The sequence below is a fragment of the Arvicola amphibius genome, chromosome X, assembly GCF_903992535.2.
Source record: "Arvicola amphibius chromosome X, mArvAmp1.2, whole genome shotgun sequence".
Lineage (NCBI taxonomy): Eukaryota > Metazoa > Chordata > Mammalia > Rodentia > Cricetidae > Arvicola > Arvicola amphibius.
The window spans coordinates 51,780,725-51,801,161 of NC_052065.1; the positions used below are offsets into that span (position 1 = coordinate 51,780,725).

The 20,437-nt window shown below is 41.1% G+C and overlaps 1 protein-coding gene across 1 annotated transcript; it reads right to left on the reverse strand.

Moving 5' to 3' along the window:
* Nucleotides 1–1,578: 1,578 nt before the first annotated feature.
* Eif2s3 (eukaryotic translation initiation factor 2 subunit gamma) lies at nucleotides 1,579–20,226 on the reverse strand. Its single transcript, XM_038317191.1, has 12 exons — nucleotides 20,123–20,226; nucleotides 19,323–19,386; nucleotides 16,869–16,996; nucleotides 16,650–16,771; nucleotides 15,642–15,736; nucleotides 14,542–14,700; nucleotides 13,295–13,429; nucleotides 11,575–11,669; nucleotides 9,960–10,104; nucleotides 7,492–7,661; nucleotides 6,753–6,925; nucleotides 1,579–2,599 (listed from the first exon to the last, which is right to left on the reverse strand). The coding sequence occupies exons 1-12, from the start codon at nucleotides 20,189–20,191 to the stop codon at nucleotides 2,536–2,538; spliced, it is 1,419 nt and encodes a 472-aa protein (XP_038173119.1). The 5' UTR covers nucleotides 20,192–20,226; the 3' UTR covers nucleotides 1,579–2,535.
* Between the last annotated feature and the right edge of the window lie 211 nt (nucleotides 20,227–20,437).

The following is a 20,437-nucleotide window of genomic DNA, read 5'->3' on the forward strand; positions in this document are numbered from 1 at the left end:
GATTGAATAAAAGAAAGCAAAAGTGGCTGGAGAGATAGCTGGCTCACCAGTTAAAAGTGTTTACTGCTCTTACTAAAGGTCCCAGACAACAGCTCACGGGGATGACACCCTGTTTTGACACTGGTGGGCTCCTATACATGTGGTGCACATATATGTACTCAGGCACTAAAATAGACTAAGTTTTAATGCGGACCTTATACCAACACGAAAATACTCATTCATTTTGTGTTTGTCATGCTGGAGCTTGAGTCAGGGCCTCATATACACTAGGCTGGCACTCTATACCTCCTAACCATTTCCCACAGGACTTGTCCATGTTTTCATAGTAGAAATTCGTAATAATGAACAAAGTAATGGGTTTCATCATGACGTTTTCTAGCAAAATGTATACTTAGTTTGTCAAGATTTTTTGCAGAAGCTTTTTGCCTTTTTAAAAAGCATAGGTATTTTGCCTGCATGGCCTAGAGTTCAGCCCTCCAGCCTCAATTTTCTTCCGAGTGTTATAGCATTAGAGGCCTGTGCCACTATGCTTGGTTGAGCATCAATCTAAAGTATACTTGTTTTCAGAAAAGAAACAGAACAAAAACCCAAAGTATCTATTTCATTGAAAGCATCACCAAATGAAATCTTTTTTTAAGAAATCAGATTTATGAATTCAGTTATTTGCACACTTATTTGTTCTATTCTTCTGTAAAAAAAAAAAACTTAGCACACACATTTCATCCTTGGAGGTTACATACAGAGTATATAGAAAGAGAGCTCGTAGGTGGCGTATTCACGCCCCAATTCTTCTTAGACTAACTTTAAATCAGGTACATGTTTTGCTGAGAATCATGGCACTGATCCAGAGTGACTTTTAAGACAACAAGGTACATTGTTTTAAAACCTATATGACCACTATACGAAGCACAGTGCTTTACAAAATTGATATTCACACAAATGCTTGAAATTAATGACAAGAGATTCTTATTTCAGTTCTGATGAGATTACATAAGCCATTCAGTCTTTTCAGTCTCATACCAGAATTTCTAGTAGAAAGTATCTACAAAACACGGGGCACATAGATATAAAATTAATGCTTGATTCAGAATCTTGTTTTATTTAAATGTGTTCTTCATGCTACAATACAACCCTTCAGAGTCAATCAAATACATAATGTCAATAGTTCCCTCAAAATTCTTTAAGGCTCACAGCCACAGTTCTAAACCTCTATAAGGCAGCTTCAGTATCCAAAAGATCACAGCACAGTAATTAATTGTGGCATGAAATCCCATTTTTATGCAAACCAAAAGAAGATCAAACTATCAAAAACCAGTAACACCATTTAGTATGGATATTTCTTAACTCCCTAAACTTCTTTCTCAATGTTGAGAAGTTTTTTTGTTGTTGTTTTTTTTAACCTCCAGTTTTTCGAGACAGGGTTTCTCTGTGATGCCCTGGCTGCCCTGGAACTCACAGAGATCCTCTTGCCTCTGCCTTTATCATGTTGGGATTAAAGGCTTGCACCACAATAGCCTGGCCTTTTTTTAAAAAATAAAAACAAAACAAAAAACCTTCCCCAGCAATTCTCATGTCAGCTAGAGGTGGAAATCACTGCTCTCAGAGTATCTAATTAAGCAAAAAACATGATTAATTTAAAAGTACAGCACAGGAAAATTGCAGGCACATGGGGGATAGACTTAGAACCAATACACTCTGCTTTTGAACACTTTTTCTCTCTTTCAAGGCTCAAAGATTACTAATAGCACAATTTACACCATAATCCTACCAACTAAGGAAAAGTACCACGGTGAGGGGCAGTAGAGTGCTTGTTCATCATGCAGACCGCTCCATCCCTAGCTTACTAAAACAAAGACCCCAGAAAACACAACCTGGACAGAACTTTGTCAACTACCATTAATCATCCATTGTTATAATACTATTTGCAAGTGAGGGAAGACTGAGATTCTAGGCATAAGAAAGACACAGTCTCAGGGCACTGGGAGAGGGCGAGAACTTCTGATACTGGAGTCCTATGGTCCCATCCAGGAAAAAGAGAAGAGGAAAGGTTCGCCTGTGGCAAGGGAGTGAGCACTCAATTTCTAAGAGCCTTGCTCATTTGAGCTTATTGGTCTTCTTTTCCCTTCGAATTTCAAATAACAGAACACCAAATAGGAGGACACTATAGAGCCCCTCACAGAGCAATCAGGAAAAAAGAGACCATTTTCACTTTGATAGGTTCATGATAGGTATGCTATAGCAAAGGCTGGTTGTAGTGAAGTTTCACTTCAAATTCCACTGACTGATTTTAGACATGATTTTGGAATGCCTAACTTCTGCTAAAATGTAGATTTAATCCAATATAGTATATAGTATACCACTTTTCACAATTACTTGTGGGCCCTATTTTCATCACCAAAATATGAGAATAGTCTTACAGCTACTACCAAGGTAATGAGCTATGAAAGTAATTCGCTAGTATTGCTTTGAAAATATACCCTAGGCTATTAAAAGAAATTCGAACTCCATCCTAAGGCATCGTTTAAATTGGACTCCTCAGTCATCATCTACAGTCGGCTTAATGGTCACTCCTCTTCTTATCTGACCCCAACCAATTAAACTGCAAAATAAAAATAGAAGAAATTATGAGTTGTGTACTACCACACTGGCATCACCATAATCACCCGACAGGTTGCTTTCCTTGCCTACCTTCCAAACTCAGATGTGTTCCCAAAGCTGCTTCTTTATAAAGAAAGCCCATACTATTTTCTCAGATTCTAAACAAAACCTGCTGTCATCAATATACTAGTAAGTTGGGAGTGGTAATAAATTCGAGCATTTGGGAGACAGGAAAATAAATTAGTTCATAGCTATATAGTAAGTTCGAGGTTAACCCAGGTGAGGCTTTCCCATCTTAAACAAAAATTGCCAGTTGTGGTGGCACAATGCCAGCAGAGGAAGGCAGATCTATGTTCAAGGACAGCCTGGTCTAAAAGTGAGACCCTGTCTCAAAGAGAAACAAAGCCTAAGGGCTGGAGAGATGGGCCAATGAATGGCTAAGAGCATTCACTGCTCTTGAAGAGGGCCTGGGTTCAGCTCCTAGTACCCATATGGTGGCTCACAATCACACAGATCTCAACTTCCTTGGGCACCAGGCACACATGTGGTGCACATACATACATTCAGGCAAACACATAAAATAAAATTTAAAACAACAAAACTACTCCCCAGAAAGAATATATTTGTTTTACTGCTCTAGTCAAAAGAAGAAAAGAATCCACCTAACTGTTCAGATGGTACACATCCATCTAAGGGCCCTTCAGGAAACTCAAATTACATCTCTAATACATTTTGTGTTTGTATGTAAACATGCATGAGCGTGTCTGTCTGTCTCTATATGTGTGTTTGGTTGCTTTTTTTTTTTTTTTTGGTTTTTCGAGACAGGGTTTCTCTGTGGCTTTGGAGCCTGTCCTGGAACTAGCTCCTGTAGACCAGGCTGGTCTCGAACTCACAGAGATCCACCTGCCTCTGCCTCCCGAGTGCTGGGATTAAAGGCGTGCGCCACCACTGCCCGGCTGGTTGTTTTTTTTAAAAATATTTATTTATTATGTATACAATATTCTGTCTGTGTGTAAGCCTGCAGGCCAGAGGAGGGCACCAGACCCTATTACAGATGGTTGTGAGCCACCATGTGGTTGCTGAGAATTGAACTCAGGACCTTTGGAAGAGCAGGCAATGCTCTTAACCTCTGAGCCATCTCTCCAGCCCGTGTTTGGTTGTTTTGAAAAGGAGTTTCACTATGTAGTTCTGGATATACAAAGTTGCTTTATAAATTAGGCTGCCCTTGAACTCAGAGGTCCACCTGCCTCTTTCCCGTGCTGTGGATTAAAGGCATGTGCCATTACGTCCAGCTCAAATTTGAAAACAAATCAAACCCACTTCTCTATACTTGTCTTTGGAAAATGCTTTCTTTTCACTGACTGCCTCAGTAGATCAATGGGCTTTAAATAACATCAGATGGGAAAATAAAGAGAACCACAGGAACAAAGTCTATAAGCAGACTGCTCTCCACCGCAGGGCCTTTGATAGCTCTGGTGATGCACGCCTTTAATCTCAGCACTCAGGAGGCAGAGGCAGATGGATCACTTTGAGTTCCAGGCTAGCTTGGTCTGTATAGTGAGTTCCAGAGCAGCCAGGGCTACATAGGGGGTAGTGGTGATGGTAGAGATAACAAAAGCTAAATTGCAGTTACAATTCAGATCAATTTTAGAGAGCATGCAATGAGAGACAGTCATCTGCACAGTATCAAAGGAGGACTGACGAAGGAAATAAGCAGGAAAGAATAGAGCCAAGGCACAGTGGAATAATTACGGGGAAAAAAACCACACTGTAGGATAGTCTAATTTAGACTGTATATTTTAGACAAAACAACAGAAAAGGTTAAATGGACCAAAACTGGCTTCTAGAAAGATCCCAAATATCCACAAGCAGTGAAGAGATATTAGAAATTTGTTAGCACAGCACTATGACAGTGTTTAGAGGACTCCTGCCTGAGCCCTTAAGTAACAACAGATGAAGGAAAGCGGGACTAAATTTAAGTGAAAATGAGTGATATTGACAAAAATGCAGCAAGGAATGGGCAAGAACACAGACTGAGAAATCAGAGATAACTGTGTTTCCCAGCATGTACACATTTCTAATTCTCTGCATTTCTAAGGGTCCCTCCCCACTGATGAATCATAGACAATTTGTACATCAAAATAAAAGACAGCAATAGATCATAGCCTAATGAATAAAACAGAACCTAGTGAATCTGCATCATAAAAGTGGGAAATCAAATGATGGGCAAGAAAAATGCCAAACAAATGTGGACTGGTGGGACAGGCTGGGGGAGGGCGCTGGAGGGTGGAGTCACTATGTTCAAGTCAGGCAAAAACTATGGGTGAATGATAAATACTGGAGGAGGTGGAATCTGATGAACATCAGGCTATTTGCATATACAGGGTCTCCTCACACATTTCTTTCTCTTCTTGGCTGTGTGTATATGTGTACGTACTTGTATGCACATGCTAACTTTGAGCTAGCACAGGTGGCCCTCAAACTCACTATGGAGCTGAAGTTGACTTTGGATTCCTAATCATGTGTATCCACCTTCTAAGTACAAGGATTACAGTCTGTGCCACTGCATCTAGTCTCCTAGATTTCTTATTAATTGCCACGGAAATTAAAAGTAAAAAAACTTTACTGGACACACTCACCACAGCAAAAGTCAACTTCCAGAGAGAGCAGTCAGTCATGCCTCTGCCCATGATTTCCCGAAAAGACATGACTAGCCATAAGAATTCAGGGAAGCCAGGCAGTGGTGGAGCACACATTTAATCCAAGCACCCAGGAGACAAACACAGGTGAGTTCTAGACCAGCCTGATCTACAGAGAAACCCCATCTCAAAAACCCAAAAGAATTCCAGGGTTGGTGCATACTTTTAACCCCAGCACTCGGGGAGCAGAGGCAGGTGGATCTCTGAGGTCAAGGCCAGCAAGCCTGGTCTACAGAGTGAGTTCCAGAATAGCCAGGGCTACACAGAGAAACCCTATCTTGAAAAACCAAAAATGAATTCCACCAGGGGATTCAGGTTCCCAGCACCCTCATTGGGTGGCTCACAACCACCTACAACTCCAGCTCCATGAGCCACAACTCTTTCTCCCATGTGCAATGGACTAGTGTATATACCCACACATGCATATATGAGATTAATACATAAATGTGTATTTACATGTGTGCTCACCTTTGCTTTCTAGACAATTCTTGCAATGTTACTGTAAAGTATAAAATTAACTACAAATAAAAAATTTACGGGAGACAGGTATGGTGACACACGCCTTTCCCCCCAGCATTCAGAAGGCAGAAGCAAGCAGATTTCTGTGAATTTGAGACTAGCCAGGGCCACACAGTGAGTCCTAGTTCCCAAAAGCAAAGTTTATGAGGAGCAGATATAGAAAGGGTTAGGGGGACGTAGGTGAGTATGCTCAAAATCCAATGTGTCAAATTATTTGTTTCAAGACAGGGTTGGTTTCCCTGGCTGTCCTGGAACTCACTTTATAGACTAGGCTGATCACTTAAATCCACCTGCTTCTGCCTCCTAAGTGCTGGGACTAAAGGCGTGCGCCATCACTGGCTGGCATGTGTGAAACTCTTTAAAATTAATTTTAAAAAAGTAAAGTCCAGGGCTGATAAAAGATGGCTCAACAGATTGACGTACTCATCACCAAGCCTGACTACCTGAGTTTGATCCCCAGAACCTATAGTGGAACAAGAAGTTGTTCTCTGACCTCCATATGTATACTATGGCACGTGTGTACTTCTATACATACATACCTTAAAAAAAGATCATTTAAAAAGGGTGCTTGCTGCAAAGTCAGACGACCTGAATTCAATCCCCAGAACCCACATGGCAGCAGAACCAACTCTACAAGTTGTTCTGACTCTGATTCTCTCTCTCACACACACTAAATGGAGGGAACATTTTAACTCGTATTTTTTTTTTTATAGGTTACACCTAAAACAAAGGGAAGCCAATTGAAGTATTTGTACTAATATAAAGGAATACAAATCAAGGCTATAATACAGCTTCTAAAACATTCAAACAAAAAAGTGAGAGCTAAGGCCACACTGCTGTATTCAAGAAGCGTGCGCGCATGCGCACATGCATGTGGATGTGTATGTGTGTGTCACCAAGAACTTAAGCTGTTTAGACAAAGGCAAACAAACTTACCGCCAATGTTTCTCAACTCTTCGGCTAAGAGCAATTTTTTCTCCTACTTCTGTGCACACAGGATTAGTCAAAACAATCTTGCCCAAATCAGCCTTGACAGCACTAACTCTTCCTCCTGTTGACAGGGATCCTATATTGACCATAAGCACTTCATTCTTAGACAGCTTTTGGACCTAGGAAAGTAAAGAAAGGGGAAAACAAATAAGGAAATGGTCTCTGAAGAGTGTGAAGACTTTTAATCCCAGCAGACTGAGCTCTGGGAGTCCAAAGCCAGCCTGCTTTACAAAGTGAGTTCCAGAATAGCAGGGGCTATGCTAAGAGACCCTGCCTCAAAAACATACCAAAACAAATAGGAGCTGGGCACTGGTGGCACACACCTTTGATCCCAGCACTCAGAAGGCAGAGGCAGGTGGATCTCTGTGAGTTTGAGGCCAGCCTGGTCTACAGAACACGTTTCAGTATAGCTAGGACTCCAGAGAAACCCTGCCTTGAAAAAACAAAAACAAGACAAACAAATAAAACCCAAACCAAATAGTTTTTGTTTCAGTAGGGATTTAAAAAACAAAACAAAAAACAACAATAACAAAAAAATTGACTGCATGAGAGCTGTTTTTGATTTTTTTCAGGAAGTCAATTTTCTTATAAATTAACTACACATTAGCTATAAAAGACCAAAACTCAAAACTGAGTTCGGCATTGTTGGTGTCTTTCTGAAACATGAGTCACACAAAGCACTTACCTTTGCTGCTTTCTTGTCTCCTTCAGTTCGTACACCCAGGAGACGTCTCAGCAGGAAATAGGAAATTTCCAATTCCGTGAATATTTCAGGTAAAGCTCCAACTGCACCAAGCACTTGTCCCACCATCCTGTCAGCTCTGCACAAAGTGGGGTCGATCTTTGTTCCAACTCCTAATACAAAGCAAGAGTATTTGGTCTTATTTCTTACCTGAAACACCTCTGGAGTGATTTGTTTTAAAGACTAGTTAAACAAGCATAAATTGATACCCCTTTACACATACTTCCATATTCACATACATAAATTAAGCTTAACAAAATTCCTGCTTTATTTCTATTTCATTCATTCATTGGTTTCTCTATGTAACAGCTCTAGCTGTCCTGGAACTGGCTCTGTAGACCAGGCTAGGCTCAAGTTCAGAGACTTGCTTGCTTTTGTCTCCTGGGTGCTGGGATTAAAGGCTTGTGCCACCACGGCCCAGCTATTTTTAAGTTATGTGTATATGTATACTATCTGTGTGTGGATTCGTGCCCGTAAATGTGGTGCCAGAAGAGGGCACTGACTTTTCTGGAGCTGGAGTTCCGGGTGGTTCCGAGGAGCTCTGCCTGAGCAGCAGGCATTCCTCACCACTGAACCACAGCTTCAGTCTTTAGTCCAAGGGGAAATTATGGACTCTCATTCAATCTGGCCCTTTTCTCAGCAATCAAAAAGTTTTAAGAAATTTGAAAACCCTTAAATCAATTCTGCAACTCCTGCATGGTAGAGGTTCTCTTATTTGATCTACCACCACCTTGATCTTTTCCTTTTTTTAGAAGATAGGGTCTTACTTGAGGAAGGTCTTATATCTCAAGTCTGGTTATGCTGTCCATACTGGTCTCAACTTTCTATGCTAATGGAAACCCTCCTGCTTCTGACTCCCAAGTATGTAGGACTCCAGGTGCTTACTACCAGGCTTACTAGAAGTTATTTTCTTTCATCGCCACCACAGTATAAGTGTAATCTAACATTTTTTAGTAACTTTACACTTGTGAAACACATAAAAACAACCACTATAACCACGTGTTTCACCAAACAGTAAACCAGGCAGTTACTCTAGTGCAAACCTGTAGTTGTCCCAGCTACTTGAGGACCATTTGAATAAGGAAATTCAATGCCAGCTTGGAAAATATAGCAAGATAGTAAAACAAACCTAAATCCTCAAACTCTATCTAACTAGTTGGCTGTTTTGAATGCTAGGGCTGTCAAGCTTATTTTCTGCCAGGCCCGGTGACACAGACCTGAAATTCCAGTTACTGGAGCTAGCAAGGCAGGAAGACCTCAAGTTCTAGCTCAGTCTGGGTAACCTTGTAAGAGCCTTTCTCAAAATGAAAAAGAGTGGAGCTAAAGAGATGGCTCAGCGATTAAGAGCATCCACTGGCTACTCTTCCAGAGGACCCAGCTTTCAATTTCCAGCACCCACACAGCAGCTCACAACTGTATATAACTTCAGTCCCAGGGGACCCAATGCCTTCTTCTGGACTTTGTGAGTACCAGACATGCATGTGGTGCATGCACGCACACACACACACATGCATGCAGGCAAAACACCTATACATAAAAATAAATAAATAGCAATAATTTAAAAAAAAGAAAAAAGAGGGTATATAAGGCTATACCTCAGTGGTAGAAAATCTACCACTAGACATTAGGTCCAAACCCTAGGACCTCAAAACAAAGTAGTCAGAAATAATTATTGCTAGTAAGTATTTAGCCACCAAAACGTACCTTAAAAAATATTTTATTATTTGCTTGTATGAGTGGGTGAGCAAACACCTTTACCTGAGTCATACTGCCAGCTCCAAAATGTATTCTTTGTTTAAATTTTCCAAGATGTACCAATAAGGTCAGGTGTGGTGGTACACACCTTGACGTCTAGGGCTTGGAAAGCTGATCCAAGAAGGTTGCTGTGAGTCCTAATATAGCCAAAGATATATGGCAAGACCCTATGTCAAAACTTAAAACAGGATATGGTGGCACACCTTTAACCTCAGCACTCAGGAGGCAGAGGCAGGTGGATCTTGGTGAGTCTGAGGCCAGCCAGGCCTAAGTCGGGAGACCTTATCTCAAACAAAGAAACAAACAAACTCCAAACAAACAGAAGGAGGCAGATAGATAGATGACTCAGCAGTTAAGAGCACTTGCTGCTCTTGCAGAGGACCTGGATTTGTTTCCCAGAACTCACAAGGTAGCTCATAAGCACTGAAACTCCAGTTGCAGGGGTCTGACGACCTCTTTAACATTCTTGGGTACCAGTACACACACAGTGCTCAGATATATATATACACACACATACATATATACAAACAAACACACACATAAAAACAAGTAAATCTGTAAAAACAAAACAAACCTTCCAATCTATCCTTAATGTTTTTTATGAAGCATGCCACGAATCTCCACAATTAAGAGAGAGATGACAGGGAAATACTTACCAATGAGACCACCTGGGGCGGCATACTGAAGATCATTATGTTCCGCAAACAGTGATACAATTTTGGAAAAGATTGGCTTACACATGAGCTTTCCTTCACTATCTTTGGAAACAATACCTGGTCTCACTTCTATCTCCTGGCCTACCTGTAAACACATAATTAGCAGTGAGAATTACTATAGAACAACATATTTACTATTTACTATTTACCTACTAATGTTCTCACAAAAAAGACCACAAGAAATAAAAAGGTAATATTTCCCTTAATTTCATGATTACCCCTTGTATTTACTTATTATTTTTACTGACCTGCAACTCACTAGGTAGAACACGCTGGCCTTGAATTCACATACCAAAATACCAGCCTGCTTCTGGCTCCCAGCTGTGCACCACCATGCCAGGTTCCAATTATTACTTAAAAAAATATTTTACTGCCGGGCAGTGGTGGTGCATGCCTTTAATCCCAGCACTCAGGAGGCAGAGGCAGGCAGATCTCTGAGAGTTCGAGGCCAGCCTGGTCTACAAGAGCTAGTTCTAGGACAGGCTTGATAGCTACTGCAAAATCCTGTCTCAAAAAAAAAAAAAAAACCCACAACAACAACAAAAAATATTACTTTTTGGTTTATTTGAGCATGGCCTCTCTGTAGTTCTGGCTGTCCTGGAACTCACACTGTAGACCAGGCTGGACTCAAACTCAAGAGATCCACCTGCCTCTGCCTCCCAAATGTTTGGTGTGCATCACTACACTCAGCTTTTTCCCCCCAATGGGAAAAACTGATATAGAGGAGATAGATGGTTCAACAGTTAATAAGCACTTTGTGCTCTTGAAGAGCATCAGTTCCCAGCAGCCACATGGTAGCTCACAGCCACCTCTAACTCCAGTTTCAGGGGACCAACACCCTCTTCTGGCCTCCATGGACACATGTATATTTGGAGACAAAATACCCATAAGTATAAAATAAATAAATCCAAAAAGTTTTAAAAATCAGATTAACTAAGCCGGGCGGTGGTGGCGCACGCCTTTAATCCCAGCACTCGGGAGGCAGAGGCAGGCGGATCTCTGTGAGTTCGAGGCCAGCCTGGTCTACAAGAGCTAGTTCCAGGACAGGCTCTAAAAAAGCTGCAGAGAAACCCTGTCTCGAAAAACCAAAAAAAAAAAAAAAAAAAAAAAAAGAAAGAAAAAAGAAAAAAAATCAGATCAACTTAACTGTTACAATTTACTAAGTAAACCTGTTATCATATAAAACATGCTCCACCTTCACTAGAGAACTCTAAATTTAGAGGTCAGACAGCTTCCAAAGATAATACCTGACAACATGAAGAAACATTTTTTCACTGGGTGTAGTGGTGCAGACCTTCAGTCCCAGCACTCGGGAGGCAGAGGCAAGGGAATCTCTAAGTTCAAGGCCAGCATGCTTAAGGCAAGTGTGGGCTGATGAGCTGGCTCAGAGAGTAAAGGTGCTTACCACCATGCCTGAGGTCCATCCCAAGGAGCCGCTAGACAGAAGGAGTCCACCCCTGTAAAGCTGTCTTGCTTCCACCTCGGTACTGTAGCACTCACATGTCCACACACATACCAAACAAATACACAGGGCAACAATTCCAAGCGAGTGTACCTTTAAGACTCCTTTCAGAATACTACCACCAGCTACACCTCCCTTAAGGTCATCAACTTCACAGCCAGGTTTGTTGACATCAAATGACCTGATAACTAGAAAAAAAATTGAACACAAATTAAATCCATTTCTCTTTATTTTAGATTCAGAAGACACATTTTTTAAAAACTCAACTTTTCTTAAAAAATCTAGTATTATTGCTTTAATGCTTACTGAAGCCTTACTTGTGAGAGTAAAAAAATGGAAATAAGCCGGGCAGTGGTGGCGCACGCCTTTAATCCCAGCACTCGGGAGGCAGAGGCAGGCGGATCTCTGAGTTTGAGGCCAGCCTGGTCTACAAGAGCTAGTTCTAGGACAGGCTCTAGAAACTACAGGGAAACCCTGTCTCGAAAAACCAAAAAAAAAAAAAAAAAAAAAAAAAATAGCCTGAATGTACATTAAGAGCAAAAGTATATATGTAATGAGCACAAAAGTCATTTTTTTTGGTGATATGTCTCATACAACAAATTAGCTATTATGACTTAAGGCATATACAGGGTCTGGGAGTGTAGATCAGTGGTAAGCCCTTGCCTTGTAGCAGCATCAAAAAAGTCAATCAAGTGCACAGGGGACTGTACATGGACACTCGCAGTATGCCACTTATCTTGTGTTTCTGAGAGTGTCTGACTTTGTAGCCCTGGCTGTCCTGGAACTCACTCTGAAGACCAGTGATGGAGGAGAGTTATCTGTCTATGTTACTTTCATTGGTTAATTAATAAAGAAAACTGCCTTGGCCCTTTAAGAGAACAGAAAATTAGGTAGGCGGAGTAGACAGAACAGAATGCTGGGTAGCAGGAGTGGGGAGACGCTTCAGGCAGTCGCCATAGTGAGTCTCCATGCTTCTCCTCTCCGAGATAGACGCAGGTTAAGACCTCTCCTGGTAAGCCACACCTCGTGGTGCTACACAGATTACTAAATATGGGTTAAAGGAAGATGTGAGAATTAGCCAATAAGAGGCTGAAACTATGGGCCAGGCAGTGTTTTAAAAGAATACAGTTTCCGTGTAACTATTTTGGATAAAGCTAGCCAGTTGCTGGGAACTGGGTGGCGGGACGCAGCCCGCCGCTTCCTTCTACAGACCAGACTAGCCTTGAACTCAGAGATCCACCTGCCTCTGCCTTCCAAGAGCTGGGATTACAAGTGCACCACCATGCTTGGATTTTTATTTATACATAGGATTTCTGTATTATATGACTTCTACCATACAAAATAACTTTTAAAAAATTATAAAAAGCAATTCTAAGACTATTATTCTTAGGTCACCCAAGAGAATGTTCCCCAATAATCACACAAATAGCTCCAAATGAAGGCCTAGAAGGGCCCAAATACCTGTTTTAAAAGTGTTGCTACATCTTTGAGCATTAACCACAGCTCAGAAATTGAACTTACTGGTTTTTCAGTAATGGCACAATGACATCATTTGTATGGAACTGTAACGCCCAACATGATGTACTTCCCTAGCAACTACTGTATTACTCCATGCTGGCTACATAAAATACCATATCTAAAAGCACAAAGAGTTTCTTTTGTACTCAAGGCTCTGTCACCCAGCAATATAAGACATTTCAAATAGGTTTTATGGATTTATCACCGCTGCAGAAAGAGAAAGTATTAATAAACAGCCTTGAAGGAGAAGCACTAATGTGGAAGAGTTCAGTTAAATGTGACTCCTGTCACTTACCAATGAGACGGGGCTCTGAAGTGAAGTCTCTTGGGGGCACTGGTATTTTCTTCACTATGTACTCACAGACAACTTCAATGTTGTATTTCAGCTGAGCAGAGATTGGAATAATTGGCGCTCCTTCTGCCACTGTTCCTACATTAACAAATTTCAGAAATAACAAAATCCTTGGGTCTTACAAAACTTGGTCTATACAGCTGCTAGACAAAGTAATTAGAGCTAACAGAGGAATAAACATTCTCACACAGATGCCAGTCAGCAAGTAGAAAGTAGTCTATAGAAATATGACAATATTCTACCTTTAACTCCCCAAAATGAATTCATTGTCCTCTAAGGGGACAACTGCTAAAATTCTATCAATGGGTATATTTAACAGAGGCAAATGCTGTGTTTAAAGGAATAAAATATGAACACTTTGGGGAAGGAGCTCTTTACAAGCTCAAAGAATTCTAACATGTAATTAACCTTTCCATAAATGCCAAGAGTAAATTACAAACTCCTTGCTGATCAAAGACTGGCTGACATATATCACATTTTTATAAATTAATCATATGTTAGACAAACTGGTTAAAGAAATAGACCAAAATAATTAGATTTTAATCAAAATGAATTATTTTTTTATGCTGAAATTAAGTTCCCAACATGAAAAGGTTAAAATAATTAAATGTCAACAGTAATATGCATCATGTCTTCTCTGAAAGTGAAACATGCCATGGTATTAGAGAAAGGAACTGCAAAAATTCCTTTGTGTTTTGAGGCAGGGTCTCTCTATGCAGTCCTTGCTGGCCTGGAACCAGCTATAAACACCAACAAGCTGCCCTTGAACTCAGAAGTCTGTACATACCTGTGCCACCAGGGTGCTGGGATTAAAGGCGTGTGCCATGAGGCCCAGAAGAAAGATTGTTTTTGAAATGCTTTTATTCGTCTGTCACTAAGGATTGGGAGGCAATCCTGTGAACTCAGTACCCTGTGTATGCCAGGCAAGCCCTCTACCATTGAGCGATACTCTAAATCCTTAGGATTTAAAAAACTTAACCTGATAGCACTTCCAAACTTTAGTTTTAATTTTGTACACTAAATTCAGAAATAGATATTTATAGTCTTATCAGGACACTGTATCAAATCACTAACTAGTAGCAGGTAGAAAAAAAAGAACACTTATGATACCTAAATTGACTTTGTTTCAGATGATGTACTATATTACCTTTCAAAATGATCCTCTGATTTAAGTTATTATGGCTTCTTACCTTGTACAAATGCAAGAATCTGCTCATATTGTTCCTTAGCCTGACTTTCTTTTACCAGATCAATTTTATTCTGTAAGATCAAAATATGCTTGAGTTTCATGATTTCTATGGCAGCCAGGTGTTCAGAAGTCTGAGGCTGAGGGCATGATTCATTACCAGCTAGTTGACAGAGGATAAAAAAAGATACATAAGAAAGATTAACTAGAAATATCTAGACCATGCAATTTCAAAAACAGAAAGCAGATTGTTGGTTGTGAGGAGCTGGAGGGAGTGCAATCGGGCATTGACTTCTTAACAGGCATCACTTTTGTGGTGATGAAATTCTGAATGTACTTCCATTCACTGAGTTGTCCCCTCTAAGTAATAAATGGTAAGCTTTATATTATGCACAGATTCTACCAACTTTGCTTTCACCCTTTATCTGCGCTTACTACAGTCTCCCATTCCTGGTTCTAAGCAAGAAGTTTCCAATGAACAAATTTGGCTTCAAGAGCTCTTTTGTTTAGGCCTTCTAGCTCAGTCTAGTCTAGGTATTGTTCTGGCACAGTCAAGCTCCTAGGAGGCTCAACCTCCTGAGATTAAGGTTACTCCTTAACCAAGGAAGAGCACTGTGAAGACAAGCAACTGTGCATGCCATAGGCAAGATCTGCTCACCACGCTAGCGATCACCTTGCCCAGCCTGTTCATGGGTCTTATACTATATCCTCTTGCATGCCTAAACGCACCATATCCATACCTATCAAATCTCTTATTAGCTCACATAAGGAGGCACAACTAACTTTGGAAACAGCCATGTTGTACTACATCACGGCAATTACTGTGAATAACAATCACACCTCTACATGAAGGGACAACACACAACATACATATATGCCTTTTTGGATACTGTCTGACTTCTCAGAAGCCATAACCCCAGGCCTCTTTTGCTTAGTATTTTGGTTGTGATATCTAGTAGAAGGAAATGTCACTCTGGATGACACATTCCTAGTCATGCCTCACTTAGGTAATGGACATAGCCTCCAAAGGATTTAGTTCCTCCTCACATATCTACCCAAATTAGTTCTTTATTGGTTTGTCCAGATCAGTTCTGATGATTTTACCTATCAACAGAAGAGCTGCATCCATCACTGCTGCGCCGTTCAACATTGTAGCCATCAAAATATCATGGCCAGGACAGTCAACAAAGGAAACATGCCTAACAGTTGAGAAACAACAATCAGCCTTAAAACCAATCAAAACTAAAAGCAAGGCCAGGCGGTGGTGGCGCACACCTTTAATCCCAGCTCACAACTGTCTGGAACACACAGTGAATCCGGCACCTTCCCACAGAGACACATGCAGCAAAACACCAACGCACACACAAATTAAATAAATAAATAAAAATGCCGGGTGTTGGTGGCGCATGCCTTTAATCCCAGCACTCGGGAGGCAGATGCAGGCACATCTCCATGAGTTCGAGGCCAGCCTGGTCTACAAAGTGAGTTCCAGGACAGGCTCCAAAAAGCTACATACAAACCCTGTCTCGAAAAACCAAAAAAGAAAGAAAAAAATTGTTTGGAAACAAGTCTATTTATTTTAAAGAAGTAATTTCAAAACTGGCTTCATTCTTTCTAATCTAGCAAACAAATGACACTGTTGAAATCCAGTAAGCTGTATTTTCTCTCCCTTCCTTTTATGCTTATGCAATACCTGCCTTAAAAAAAAAAAAAGAATTTAAAAAAAATTTATTTTTATTTTCCGTGAATAAGTGTTATTTATTTCTGGTATCCTCAGAGGCCAGGAGAGGGTGCGGGATTTCCTGGAACAGTGTTACAGATGGCTGTAAGCCACCAAGTAGATGCTGGGAATTGAACCTGGGTCCTCTGCAAGAGCAGCCAGTGCATTCAACAGCTGAACCCTCTCCAGCTCCCTCATGCAACTTTTCAGTTTGTATAACTTTTTTCTAAGTATTTAAAATTAATTGAAAAAAATATTTCTTTCAATTATCATCATTTACATAAAAGAACATGAAATAATGGAAAAACAATGAAACCATACAGCAATTAAGTTTATAAAAGCACAAAACAGAGATTTAAAACGCATAAAGTATTTTTAAACATAAAAGTTACCTGACTAATTTGAAGTTCCCTTTGGTCCCAGGAATGTCTGTGGGAAACTCATCCGGTGTACTACTGCCACATGACCTGTAACATTCTGGTCTAGGACAACTTGGGTCATCAAGTTTATAAATCTAAAAGTTTCAATGTAAAAGAAAAAAGAAAACTGGATTTGTTACCTGTGCAACAATCAAAGTTAAATGGTTTCTAGTTTCATGGTCCATAGATCACCTTAGCATTGGCATATCCAAGCTTGATGGTAATGTTTCTTTCTAGTTCATTTTTGAATCTGACGGTGTGAACTCCAGAAATAGCCTTTACCACAGTGGACTTCCCATGAGCTACATGGCCAATTGTACCTAATGACAAAGCACAACAAAATTACCTTCTGCACACAAGTACAAACATTTCTTCAAATAGCATTGAGTAGAAAACAAACAAACAAAAAAAAAGGCCAGGCGGTGGGGGTACACACCTTTAATCCCAGCACTCAGGAGGTAGAGGCAGGCAGATTTCTGTGGGTTTAAGGCCAGCCTGGTCTACAGAGTGAGTTCCAGGACAGCTAGGCTAACAATGAGAAACCCTGTTTTGGGGGGAGTAGGGAAGGAAAGCAGAAAACTAAAAACCATAACCAAAGACATCAAGGTAAAACCAGTAGTGACAGAGCTGGTGACATGGCTCAGCAGGTAAAAGCACTTGTCACAAAAGCCCCAAGGCCTTGAGTCACCAGAACGGAGAGAGGCAGTTCCTGAAAGTTCTCCTGACTTCCACACATGTGCACGGGGAGACACACACACACACACACACATACACACAATCACAATGGAAATAAAACTGTATAAAGAGAATTCAATTTTTTTCTATCTTCTCTTTCCTATTATAAATTTCTTCTCAGACCAATTTTAGTATATGTACTTGAGAGGAAGAAACAGGATGGCCAGTTTGAGGCTAGCCTGGACAATGTAGGAAGACCCTGCTGTAAAACTTAAAGAAAGAAAAATACTCAAAATCTTGCTTATCAAGAGCCAGGGGCATGGTGGATCTCTGAGTTCAAGGCCTGCCTGGTCTACAGAGAGTTCCAAGACAGCCAGGGCTATACAGAGAAATCCTGTCTCAAAAAACAAAACAAAAAATCTTGTCTATCAAAAAACATTGAACGGGCGGCAGTGGCGCACGCCTTTAATCCCAGCACTCGGGAGGCAGAGGCAGGCGGATCTCTGTGAGTTCGAGACCAGCCTGGTCTACAAGAGCTAGTTCCAGGACAGGCTCTAGAAACTACAGGGAAACCCTGTCTCGAAAAACCAAAAAAAAAAAAAAAAAAAACACAAAAAAAACATTGAAGCATACCCAGTTAATATGACAAACTCCTGCACAACAAAAAAGAACACACTCATAATCACAGTATTCACAAGTCTGAGGTCAGCTTGGGCTATACGGTGAATACCAAGCTAGCCAGGGTTGCATAGCAAGTGTTAATCCCAATAGCGAGAATAAGACCACTACCACACTTGGAGCCGAATTTGAAGCAAGCTTGCCTCTTATTGGGGTGTATCCAAGAGCTGGCCAGCAACTGCCTCCAAAGTTGGTTAAAGAGAGCAGTCCTGCCAGGCGGTGGTGGCACATACCTTTAATCCCAGCACTTGGGAAGCAGAAGCAGGTAGATCAGTGAGTTCGAGGTCAGCCTGGTTTACAAGAGCTAGTTCCAGGATAGCTAGGACTGTTACACAGAGAAATCCTATGTCAAAAAAAAAAGAAAAAAAAAGAAAAGAAAAGCAGCCACAAATCCTCTTTTAAGGAGCAAAAATCCCGGAGTAGTTTTACAAAAGGGAGATAATGGGGCAGTAAGGAAATACAAATAAATAAAAAATAAAAATTTAAAAAACCATGTGGTCACCCACCATGAGATTAGGAGGGGTCAAGGAGGGTCTGGATCAGTCAGGGTATTATCAAAATAAATCAAGGCCATGGGTTGGGGAAGGTTAGGTTCTAGGAAACAGAGCTACAAAACTCTCACAGTGAGCAGAAACTTATTTTTAAAAACACATAATGACTCCTGCCTTTAAAACAGAGTCAGGCAGGTTCCTCACAAGTCTGACTCAAAACTAAAAAAAGGAAAAATAGACCACACCACATTTATACTCAAGCAATATACCTCAAGTTCTAGGTGCCAATTAGGAGGGGAAAGAATTCTACTTAATTATAGCCTATATAGCAAATAAAACTTATAAACTGCCCTTGTATGACAATAACGCATTTTCACTTCAAACTTGTGCTACCGTATGATTACACACTGCCAAGTACTAGTTTACTGTTGTAAACTTTTCATACATATATCTCAAAAAAAAAAAAATAAATAAAGCAACACTTTGTTCACAAGGGGTCCACAGCTTTCTTTCAGTTACTGTACTACTCAGGCCAACCTCCAAGGAAACGCCCACATTCTTCAAGTAATTGCACAAAAGACATTAAAATTACTTTTTTTTTTTTTTTTTTTTTTTTGGTTTTTCGAGACAGGGTTTCCCTGTAGTTTCTAGAGCCTGTCCTGGAACTAGCTCTTGTAGACCAGGCTGGCCTTGAACTCAGAGATCCGCCTGCCTCTGCCTCCCGAGTGCTGGGATTAAAGGCGTGCGCCACCACCGCCCGGCATTAAAATTACTTTTAAGTCAAGTGTCCGAGCTATCTTACCAATATTAATTGTAGCTTGTCTGCTGATAACTTCATGTGAAAGTGGTGTCAACTTGGTGACGTCCTGCAATGAAATAGTTCAAAATACAAAATCAATATAAATCAGAAAAATCTTCCTTGACTTTATACTACTGCCCAGACCCAACTCTGCCCTGTATAAGCAGCACTTTTCTCCCAATGAAGTGCTTTGTCCCTTAACGGCTAAGACTAGGAACCCTAGGAGCCCTTCACTGTCGCAAAACACCATTCACTGAGAGGTCTGGAGATAAGAGGCCATCTAATCCTGGAGCCTTAGTAAGTCCTCAAGGGCCCAGCACAGTGGGCAGTGTAGTCCGGTTTCCAACCCTTTATAGACTTAATGACAATCTCGTGTGTCTCGTGCTGGCCTCCAGCTCGATAGGTAGTCAAGAATAATCTTTAACTTCTGATCTTCCTATTTGAATCTCTTAAGTACTAGGAATTACTGGCGTGCGTTTATGCACTTCTGGGGATGGAACTCCGGGATCGGTGCCTGCTAAGTAGGCACTCTACACAGTGAGGTGCAGCCCCATACTCCTTAATTATATTTATCATCAAAGCTTAGCCACACACTCTAGGAGTTTCAAGTCTCACAATCGTTCACCAGTTTGGGGACTAGGCAAGATACTGGCGGCGGAACTGGCACGCCTTAGACTTAATAGGGTCCGGCCTTAGGATGGCTCCTCTACCCCGTGCTCCAGTCACCAGGGCGGTGTCTTATCGCCACGCCCTCCAAGAGTCCATGCCCTCTCCCGAGCTCCCGCCGCAAATCGAGAACTCACTAATGTGGCGAGATCCTGTCGGGAAAGATGTGGCTGCCCGAGAGTCACTCCAACCTCACCCCCAGCCATCTTGCTCAGAGAGGAAGGAAACTGTTCGGCAGCAGCCTGATTTAACGCAGGTCCCCTTGGGCGGAGCGAAGGAGGAGCGGCGGGAAGGCGGACTAAGGCCCAGACCTGGTAAAAAAGATGGCAAATGCAGCACTGATCTCACTGCTTGGACTTCTCTGTTTGAATTTGCACAGGAACTACCCGCACCCTTACTCACAAACACGATACAATGTTTTGGAATGTATCCCTTGCGGTCCTGTTAGATTT